At 37.2% G+C, this 11550-nt stretch overlaps 1 protein-coding gene across 1 annotated transcript; it reads right to left on the bottom strand.

Annotated features, from left to right (window-relative positions):
- Positions 1-765: 765 nt before the first annotated feature.
- LOC112270107 (50S ribosomal protein L2, chloroplastic) lies at positions 766-9979 on the bottom strand. The gene is made up of 3 exons (XM_024457803.1): positions 9945-9979; positions 9047-9453; positions 766-8384 (listed from the first exon to the last, which is right to left on the bottom strand). The coding sequence occupies exons 1-3, from the start codon at positions 9977-9979 to the stop codon at positions 7954-7956; spliced, it is 873 nt and encodes a 290-aa protein (XP_024313571.1). The 3' UTR covers positions 766-7953.
- Positions 9980-11550: the final 1571 nt, after the last annotated feature.

Raw genomic sequence — 11550 nt, forward strand, 5'->3', positions numbered from 1 at the left:
ATGGAAATGCATTCATTTTCTTTGCATCGATTGTGATTCGCAATACTATCGGAGTAAAAGAAGGGATCTAAGGAAGAGCATAGGCTAAACTTTTTGATTTTTTTATTAGTAACAAGTAAATACTTTGTTTGGGCGTAAGAAACTTGCGATAGTGAGGGGATAAAGACCAACTAATCAAGAGACATGAGACAATCCACAAAGCAATTGATCATGATCAAATTTGTAAGCCCACTTGGATATTGAGCATTTACCCATAAGAATAGGATTATTTTCAATGAGTAGTTGTAGGTGCAACTTCGGAAAAGATAATCTGATAAAGCTTTTCTTGCCTAGAGTCATTGAGTAATTATATACCTTATTCTATTATTATTATGGATCTTCCGCGGTCTTATTTCTTTCTTTATTGCTCGAGCCGGATGATGATAAATTCTCATGTCCGGTTCCTTTGGGGGATGGATCCTAAAGAGTTCACCTATCCCAATAACAAAGAAACCAGACTTAAATGATCCTGTATTAAGAGCAAAATTAGCTAAAGGGATGGGACATAATTATTACGGCGAACCCGCGTGGCCCAACGATCTTTTATATATTTTTCCAGTAGTAATTCTAGGTACTATTGCATGTAATGTAGGTTTAGCTGTTCTCGAGCCATCAATGATTGGTGAACCCGCGGATCCGTTTGCAACTCCTTTGGAAATATTACCCGAGTGGTACTTCTTTCCCGTGTTTCAAATACTCCGTACGGTACCCAATAAGTTATTGGGCGTTCTCTTAATGGTTTCTGTGCCAACAGGCTTATTGACAGTACCTTTTCTAGAGAATGTCAACAAATTCCAAAATCCATTTCGTCGCCCGGTAGCTACGACCGTTTTTTTAATCGGTACTGCAGTAGCTCTTTGGTTAGGTATTGGAGCAACATTACCCATTGATAAATCCTTAACTTTAGGCCTTTTTTAGGTATTTTTCAGGTTGATTCATTCAACCGTGAAGTACCGTGCATAGGTATCTAGGAAATAGTTACTTCGAAGTGAATTTTCCCTAGATACCTAAAATCCATTTTATTATGATCCATTTCGCGAAAATATAGATTCTCCTGAAGATGCAAACTTGTTTTTTTCTTTTTATCCTAACTCGAAAAAGAAGAAGAGCCAAAAATTGCAATGGATTTAAAACGAGAGCTTATTCTTAAGTAAATCAACTGGGAGATGCTTCTCTAGAGTGTCCCATATCTGTTTTCCATCTTCCATACGAAAACTGTCAATTCTCATAAGATCTTCTTCAGTCTTACTCAAAAGGTCCAATAGTGTATGTATATTGGCCCTTTTGAGATAATTATACGTTCTAGAAGGCAATTCTAATTGATCAATAAAAATAAAATTCAATGGAATTCCTTTTTTGTTTTTCTTTCGATTAGTCAATCTTTTTTGAAAAGTAAAAAGGGGTGGAGTAAACCTGTTTTTATTTTCTTCGAAACCAGTTCCCTCTTCCTCTGCGTGTAGAAAAGGAAGAAATAAATCAATCAAATTACGAGAAGCCTCATAAAGCGCTTCCTTAGGGGTTAAACTTCCATTAGTCCATATTTCGAGAAAAAGTATCTCGTGTTTTTCATTTCCATTCCCACAAGAAAAAATACTATAATTCACATTTCGAACAGGCATGGATACAGCATCTATAGGATAACTTCCATCTTGATAGTTCTTTCTAAGTTCCGTCTGATATCCACGATCTCTCTTGATCTGTAACTGAATACAGAAATCAATGGGCTCGGTCAAGTTAGCTATAGGCTGTGCCGTATCAACGACTTCTACGGAAGGTGGTAAGATAATATCTTGAGCAGTTATGCATCTGGGACCTTTGACGCAAATGGATGCGTCTCTAACTCCATAGAGATTACTTCTCAATACAATTTCTTTCAAATTTACTAAAATTTCTTGTACGGATTCTTCAATACCCGCTATTGTAGAATATTCGTGTGGCACGCTTCCAAATTTTGCACGTGTGATACATGTTCCTTCTATTTCTCCAAGTAAAGCTCTTCGCAAGGCAATACCGACGGTATCTGCTTGACCTTTTATAAGCGGGGACAGAATGAAACGACCATAATAAAGACGCTTACTATCTACTCTTGATTCAACACACTTCCACTGTAATGTTTGAGTGGATCCTGCTACCTCCTCTCGAACCATAATAGACTAGTATTATTATTTGATCATTGAATCGTTTATTTCTCTTGAAAGCGGGTTAATTCTTTTACAGACGCCTTTTTTTAGGCGGTCGACATCCATTATGCGGCATAGGTGTTACATCGCGTATACAACTTAAGCGCACACCACTTTTAGCAATGGCTCGTAATGCGGCATCTCTTCCACTACCAGCGCCCTTTACCATAACTTCTGCTCGTTGTAAACCTACTGTACGAATAGCATCGACTGCTGTTCTTTGACCAGCATAGGGTGATGCTTTTCTTGAGCTTTTGAATCCACAAGTACCCGCAGAGGACCAGAAAACCACTCGACCTTGTGGGTCTGTAACAGTTATAATGGTATTGTTGAAACTAGCTTGAACATGAATAACCCCTTTTGTTATTCTACGTGCACTCTTCCGTAAACTAAAACGTGCATTCCTACGTAAACCAATACGCACTCTCTTACGTGAACCTATTTTTGGTACAGCTTTTGCCATATTTTATTATCTCATAAATCTCATAAATATGAGTAAAAAAAATAAAAAAAAGATACAAAGATATCCGTTTCAGGGTAAAATATACCCTTTACTTTAATTATTTCAAATTATTTTATTATTAATTTAAACATTCCCGCAGGTATTCTTTTTTTTTACTTTTTAGAAAGTAAAGTGCTTTTTCGAAAGATTATCCCTGTCTTTGTTTATGTTTCGGGTTGGAGCAAATGACTCTAATTCGGCCACGCCTACGAATCAGTCGACATTTTGTACAAATTTTACGAACGGAAGCTCTTATTTTCATATTTCCGTATCCTTTCTTAAACCATGAATCTAATCTTTTGGAAAAAATAAGTCTCTTCGCTGTAATTTTTGAACTTTGCATTTATTATTCTAGAAAAAAGAAAAACCTAATCCTTCAAATCTTCGCTATCCTTCAAATCTTCGCTATCCTTCGAGTCTTCGATACGCTTCGAATCCTTATGGGGAAGTCTATAAATGATACGTCCCTTGCTTGAATCATAACGACTTACTTCAATTTTGACCCTATCCCCCATCAGTATTCGTATAGAACTAGACCGAATCTTTCCTGAAATATAGCCCAGGATGATGGTGTCATTCTCTAGACGAACGCGGAACATTCCGTTGGGTAGGGCTTCCGTAACTAAACCTTCGAAAGTTACTTTTGCTTCTCTCGGGTTTTTCTTTTCTCGCCTATTTTTTTTTTCTGTCATTTTTTTTTTCTGCTATTTTTTTCTTTTTATTTGAATAATAGGAAGTTCGAGAGAGAATTCGGGCACTATAGGCAAGGCGATTACCATATATAACATAAGACTTCTCCCCCAATTCTGTTTAGTCGAGCCTCTCGATCTGTCATTATCCCTCGAGAAGTAGAAAGAATAGCAATTCCCATTCCACCCAAAACTTTAGGAATTCCTTGATAGTTGGTATAAATTCGTAAGCCGGGTCGGCTGATACGCTTTAAAAAAGTTCTTGTTCTATATATTCCTTTTCTAGTCTTTCTCTTTTGATGTCGCAAAGTTAAAACCAAGAAATATCTGTTACGTTCCTGATGTTTCCGAACACTTTCAATAAAACCCTCTCGTAGAAGTATTTTTACAATGTTTTCAGTAATATTTGTAGATACTACTCGAACTGTTGCTTTTTTATTCATGTCCGCGTTTCTTATAGAGGTTAGTAAATCAGCAATAGTGTCTTTGCCCATAAGATTCTAATTCTAGGTTCCTCCCAATTTTTCTATAATCAACATGTTTTCTTTTTTTTCTTTTCATTTTAGATTTTAAAACATATACGTGAAACACAATCTACTAATTCACTCTTTGATCTAAATTTCGCCTACTAGTATTTATAATACTTCAGGAGCTAATGAAACTATTTTGGTAAAATTCAATTCTCTCAATTCCTCGGTGATCGCCCCAAAAACTCGAGTTCCTTTTGGATTTCCTTTTTGATCAATTATAACCGCTGCATTGTCATCATAGCGGATTATTATACCGTCTTCACATTTGAACTCTTTACATGTACGTACAATTACAGCTCGAATTACTTCGGATCTTTCTAGAGGCATTTGGGGCACTGCGTCTTTGATTACAGCAACAATAACATCACCAATACGAGCATATCGCTGATTACCAGCAGTTCCTATGACTCGAATACACATCAATTTTCGAGCTCCACTATTATCTGCTACATTTAAAAGGGTCTGAGGTTGAATCATATTATTTGGATTTCAATTTTTTATTTCGATGCAAAAGGATGAAAGAAATATTGTCTTTCCAGAAAGAAAAACCCGTTTTTGGGGTTCTATATCTCTAATCGAATAAATTGACTTCGTATGGGCATTTTACTGGCAGCTATGGAGATAGCTGCTCTAGCTACAGTTTCGGATACTCCACCCATTTCATAAAGTATACGACCTGGTTTAACAACAGCTACCCAATATTCGGGGGACCCCTTTCCCGAGCCCATACGTGTTTCCGTGGGTCTTAGTGTAACTGGTTTGTCGGGAAATATACGTACCCATATTTTTCCACCACGACGTGCATATCGTGTTATTGCTCTTCGTCCCGCTTCTATCTGTCTCGCCGTGATCCAAGTGGGTTCAAGTGCTTGAAGAGCATATCTACCAAAACAAATACGATTGCCTCGGCAGGATTTTCCTTTCATTCTTCCTCTATGTTGTTTGCGAAATTTGGTTCTTTTGGGGTTATAGTCGATGGTTCTTTCGTAGTTCCATCTCTACTGCAAAACTGGACATGAGAGTTTCTTCTCATCCAGCTCCTCGCGAATTAAATGAGAAAGCGTGGAAATTGCTCTAATTCCATAATATTCAAAAATATTATGGATAGATACACATTAATAGGTAATAGAAAAAGTTAGTTTTTTTTATTTTTCATAGTTAATTTTGTTCAAATAGAAAAATATATAGTCAAGAAAGAAGATCTAGAATATATCTAGATGTGTGTGTCTATTTATCTATATTCTATTTTTAACGTAATCCTTCTTAAAAAAAATATCTTTCTTTTTACTTTTATTGAATTTATTGAATTATTGAATTGCGGTAAAGTATTCTAATTCAATAAGGATTTCGCGGGCGAATATTTACTCTATTCCTGTCTTATTTGGTAATTTATAACCTTACCAAATAAGACAATTTTTGGGGTTTGTTCCGCCATCCCGTCCAATGAGGTTTTTGGATTCTTTGCAATAAAATCCTATGGAGTCATAGGTTCTGTCGTTCCCACTGCTTCTCCTTGAATGGTTAGGTCTGAATCCCGCAACGGAGCTTCAAAAAAATGTCTTTCCGAGTTAATTTTCTCAGTTTTATTAACCCGGGTGGCTCTTTAATTATTGCTTTAAATTTGTAGTTCTTGTTTCAAGTTACGATTTCTAATTCTCTGTTATTTTTATTATATTATATTGATGCTTTATCACATTGCCTTTTTTGATGCAATTCATAGACCATACATATTGGAATCCTATATCTTACTTATTCTTCTTTCTATCATCTTTCCCTTTATCTACATCCCTTTAGTTTTTCTTCAGAACCTAGAATCTCGTTTCTTTTTTAGAGAAAAAATTGCAGTTGCTACAACTATATGATAGATCTACTCATTTATGATAGAGATATTTATTCAGATAGTGACTGCTTCTTAGTTAGGATCTCGACAATACGAAGCAATAGGTTGGTTATTAGTTAATTTTCTATAATTACTAAATTTTTTTCTTTTTTTAAAGAAAAAAATAACGAGTCACACACTAAGCATAGCAATTATATTAAATGATTTATCAATTTTCATTAAATCTTATAGAAAGAGGTATAATTTCTTCTTTTTTTTAGGGATTTCGGGAAAAAAGGCTCTTGTCATTTTTTATTCTATCACTGCACAGAATGCGAAGACAAGATTAGTTATTCTTCATCTACGAATATCCAAATTTTTACACCTAATACTCCATAGATAGTTCGAATTGGATAGCAACAATAATCAATTTTAGCGCGAATTGTTTGGAGAGGAAGTCTACCCTTTTTGATGCATTCCGCACGTGCAATTTCTTTTCCTCCGAGACGACCCGCTATTTTTACTTTGACTCCCCTTATATCTGCTTTTTTAGTTAATTCAATGGCTTTTTTTATTGCCTTTCGGAATGAAACTCGATTTTTTAATTGAAAAGCTATATATTCTGCAAGAATGTTAGGTTGTCTATAAGGCTCTTTAACTTTTTCGATAGAAATATTAAGTCTCTGGTTTACAGAGTTAATTTCTTTTTGTAGATCTTTCTCTAATTCTTCGATTACTCCCTTTTTCTTTAATAAATTTGGAAATCCTATATGGATTATGACGTGGATCGTATCAATTTCTTTTTGAATTTCTATATGTGTAATTACTTCGGAACTTGAACCTGAGTCCATTTTTCTATTATGTGTAATTACTTCGGAACTTGAGTCTGATTCTATTTTTCTATTCGAGCCCTTTTTCCTATTTTTTTGTATATAGTTCTTGATACAATTCCTTATTTTTTTATCTTCCTGTAGACCCTCAGAATAATTTTTTGGTTGTGCGAACCAAAAGGAATGGTGTTTTTGGGTTGTACCAAGTCTGAAACCAAGTGGATTTATTTTTTGTCCCATATTTTTCTATTCTATTTTTTTTTTACTGGGAATCGAAATCTTAGCTGGATCTAAGGGTTATTTAGATCTCTTTACTATATTTAGTGCAATTGTTATATGACACATGCTTTTTTTTATGGGGAAACTGCGCCCTCGAGCCCGAGGTCTGAATTTTTTCATAATAGTACTTCTACTGACTTCGGCTTTAGTTATGAATAAATTCGCTTTGTCGAAATCCCTATAATGAGCAGCATTTGCTGCTGCCGAATAAACCAACTTTAAGATGGGATAAGATGCTCGATAAGGCATGAGGTTCAGTATCATAACTGTTTCCTCATAGTAACGCCAGCGAATCTCATCAAGAACCCTTTGTGCTTTGAAGACAGACATATGGATACGTTTTTGTGCTTTGAAAACTCGCTCGAACTTAAGTAGACGATCGGTTGGAACTTTCCTTGCAAGTTTCCTTAGCCCACTTTTCTTCTTCTTTATCCTAGGGATATACTTTACTAATTTGAAACTTGTCATAAATAAGGTTATTCCCCGCCTACCTTTACTTTGCATCTTTTTTTTATTCTGAATCTTTCTATTCTGAATTCAGTTAACGACGAGATTTAGTATCCTTTCTTGCATTTTCATAACTCGTGAAATGCCGAGTAGGTACGAATTCCCCCAATTTGCGACCTACCATAGGATTTGTTATGTAAATAGGTATATGTTCCTTTCCATTATGAATCGCGATTGTATGGCCAACCATTGTGGGTAGAATGCTAGATGCCCGGGACCACGTTACTATTGTTTCTTTCTCCTCCTTCATATTGACCTTTTCTATTTTTGCCAATAAATGATGAGCTACAAAAGGATTCGTTTTTTTTCGTGTCACAGCTGATTACTCCTTTTTTTCCTTTTTAAAGAGCGGCAATCTATGTCCAATATCTCGATCGAAGTATGGAGGTCAGAATAAATAGAATAATGATGAATGGAAAAAAGAGAAAAATCCTGTAGCTGGATAAGGGGCGGATGTAGCCAAGTGGATCAAGGCAGTGGATTGTGAATCCACCATGCGCGGGTTCAATTCCCGTCGTTCGCCCATCGCATTATTGCAAATGCAAAAAATGCAATTTTCCATATTCCTAGTTACGTATTTACTTACGGCGACGAAGAATAAAACTATCGCTATATTTTTTCCTTTTCCTAGTTCTTCTTCCAAGCGCAGGATAACCCCAAGGGGTTGTGGGTTTTTTTCTACCAATGGGGGCTTTCCCTTCACCGCCCCCATGGGGGTGGTCCACAGGGTTCATAACTACCCCTCTTACTATGGGGCGTTTACCTAGCCAACACTTAGATCCGGCTCTACCCAAACTTTTTTGGTTCACCCCAACATTACCCACTTGTCCGACTGTTGCTAAGCAGTTTTGGGATACTAAACGGACCTCCCCAGATGGTAATCTTAAAGTGGCTGATTTACCCTCTTTTGCAATAAGTTTCGCTACAGCACCTGCTGCTCTAGCTAATTGGCCACCCCTTCCACGTGTGATTTCTATGTTATGCATGGCCGTGCCTAAGGGCATATCGGTTGAAGTAGATTCTTCTTTTCTCTCAAAAAACCCCTTCCCAAACTGTACAAGCTTCTTCCAAAGCATACGGCTTTCTAGATGTATATGACGATCTCTAGACAGATGGATCTTATATAAATCATATGATGAAGTACCACATGAGTGGATATATAGGAAAGGAATCCAAATCTGCCGAATCGCTCATGTTAGGATCTTCTACATCCTAGGTCTCCGCGTTCCGTCATCTGGCTTATGTTCTTCATGTAGCATTCAGATCGAATGACTCTATGAAATTACGTTGATACTTCCACATATTATGGGTAACGTAGGAGACATCCCTTTTTTCCCCGGGGGTCTTAATTACCACTGCTTAGCTTTCAATTCGCCTCTGACCATCAAATTAAATGTGAATAACCCGTCCTACTCTCTTTGAAACAAGGGGCGCTTCCGGTTCTGTGCGTGCTTCAAACAATTTTGTCTTCTCCATATTACCATATCTCTAGAGTCAATAATTTTCTATGAGGAACTACTGAACTCAATCACTTGCTGCCGTTACTCAACAGTTTTCTGTTAAGGTCTATCCCGTAGAGGTAGTCAAATTGGATCAGTGATCGATTTCTAGGTTTCGTCGTAAACCTAATTGGTTACTTCCAATTACGTAAATCAATAGTTCAAACCGCACTCAAAGGTAGGGCATTTCCCATTGATATAGGAACTTTTGTACCAGAAACAATAGTATCTCCAATTATAGCCCCTCTGGGATGTAAAATATATCTCTTCTCACCATCCCCATAGTGTATGAGACAAATGTATGCATTTCGATTAGGGTCGTATTCTATGGTTACGATTCTACCAGATATGTCTTTTTGATTCCGTCGAAAATCGATTTTACGGTATAGGCGTTTATGACCTCCCCCTCTATGCCTTGCGGTAATGATTCCTCTGGAATTACGACCTTTACCACAACGGTGCCGTCCATGGATCAAATTATTTCGTGGATTGGATTTCACTTGCCTGTCTACGGTTCCCTTGCGTGTACTCGAGATAGGTGTTTTGTATAAATGTTTCGCCGTATTATTAAGTATTCTCCTTTAGTTTTTTTCTCTATCTAGAAGTGGAATAGAATAACCCGGTTGAAGGGTAATGATCATACGTCTGTAATGCATTGTATGTCCCAGAATAGGTCCTATTCTTCTACCCTTTCCGGGTAGTCGATGGCTATTCACAGCTACTACCTTAACACCAAAGAAGAGTTCGACCCAATGCTTTATTTCTGTCTTAGTGAATCCTGATTCGACATTAAAAGTATATTGATTCTTTCCCAATAAACGAAGACTTTTTTCTGTAAATACTGCGTATTTGATTCCATCCATAAATCGACTTTCCCTCCTATGCTCTGAGTTCCAGTATCGATAAGAATTCGAGTTCTTATTGTTCTTATGTTATGGTATGAATATACCATACCAATTCGTTATGTATGGATGATGGATGAGATTCCATGGATAGAGAGCCAGTTCCAATAGACTTATGGAACGTTCCCGTTCGCGTGCATCCAGCAGGAATTGAACCCGCAAATTTACCAATTATGAGTTGGGCGCTTTAACCATTCAGCCATGGATGCTTAACAGGGATCATCCTACATCGTAAATAACCAATTTTCATATAGAAAGACATATCATAGAAAAATGAAATCGAAAATATTCGGAGATGGCAAATATTCGGAGATGACTATGAAAACACCTCTCTGGATCCTCGAATTGAAAGAGAGATTGAGAGGGATCAAGAATCCTAATTCTCTCTATTTGGAATGGATCCAATTCTATTGAGTCTGACTCATAGTGATCATTTCTCTTTAGCAAAGAATGACCTTGGTTATCAAAGGATTGAACAACCGGGATCCATTTACTTATGATACCTAGTTGGCATTGATAACAAGGATCTAATGAATTATGAGTTTAATAGATCCTCTTTAGCAGAAAGACGTATATTCCTTGCTCATTATCAGACAATCACTTATTCCCAAACCTCGTGTGGGGCTAATCGTTTTCATTTACCATCTCATGGAAAACCCTTTTCGTTCCGCTTAGCCCTATCGGGTATTTTAGTGATAGGTTCTATAAGAACTGGACGATCCTATTTGGTCAAATACCTAACGAAAAATTACGATTTTCCTTTCATTAAGGTACGAGGGCTTCTTATTCCACAAGAACGAAAGCACCTTTTCATTCTTTCATATACTAGGGGTTTTTACTTAGAAAAGACAATGTTCCATACTAAAAGATTCGGGTGCATAACCACGAGTTCCAGTGCACTAGATCTTGTAGCACTTAGCAACGAGGCCCTATCCATTAGTATTCCACATAAGAAATCCATTATAGAAAAAAATACAATTAGATTAACTCTTCATAGACAAACTTGTGGTTTGCGAGCCAAGGTAAGATCGGCTCGGGATCATGGGACCTTTTTCTATCAGATAGGAGGGGCTCTTGTACAAAATAGACTTATAAGTAATAACCCCATAGAATCAATCTATCTATATAAAGAGGCGATCGTGTCAGGAAGCGGGTTTTTCTTTGGCCAAAAGGTACTTCGAACTTGGAACGAGCATGAAGAGATTAACGAGACTTCTTTCTCTTTTGCGTTTTTATGGCGGACCTGCCGCGCAAGATCTTTGGTCTTCCCCTGGAACCGATGAAAAAAAGTGGATCGCTTCTTATGGACTCGCTCAGAATGATTCTTCTCTATCTATAGTTCATGGCCTATTAGAAGTAGAAGGTGCTCTGGTGCAATCCTTACCGACAGAAAAAGATTGCAGTCAGGTTGATAATAATCGAGTGCCATTACTTCGTCGGTCCGAACCAAGGAATCCGTTAGAAATGTTTTGAAATGGATATTGTTCTCTCTTTGATCAGGGATTGCTATATGAAAAGAAGTGGAGTTTGAAAAAGGGAACGGAATGGTCAAACCGGAACTGCTAGAGGAACGAATTTTCAATAGCATAACTTGGGCTCCTAGAATATGGCGCCCTTGGGACAATCCATTTGATTGCAGGGTTTTGTTCCGAAGCAAAGATATCCGCGGAGGCCAGTTCGTTCGTCCTATTCTGATATTCAGGACCAAGAGGTACTGGATTCTCTTTCGGATAGGCCCTGAAAGGAGAAGAAAGGCTGAAATGCCAACGGACCT

This window comes from Brachypodium distachyon, chromosome 1 (genome assembly GCF_000005505.3).
Source record: "Brachypodium distachyon strain Bd21 chromosome 1, Brachypodium_distachyon_v3.0, whole genome shotgun sequence".
Taxonomy (NCBI): domain Eukaryota; kingdom Viridiplantae; phylum Streptophyta; class Magnoliopsida; order Poales; family Poaceae; genus Brachypodium; species Brachypodium distachyon.

What these genes read in the sequence shown, in the direction of transcription:
- LOC112270107 (XM_024457803.1), bottom strand. Translation starts at nt 9,979, where the DNA reads ATGGCTGAATGGTTAAAGCGCCCAACTCATAATTG. An exon ending in AAGCGCCCAACTCATAATTG is followed by an intron (nt 9,454 to 9,944) that starts GTAAATTTGCGG and finishes AAAAAACTAAAG; the next exon opens with GAGAATACTTAATAATACGG. An exon ending in GGGAAATGCCCTACCTTTGA is followed by an intron (nt 8,385 to 9,046) that starts GTGCGGTTTGAA and finishes AATCTACTTCAA; the next exon opens with CCGATATGCCCTTAGGCACG.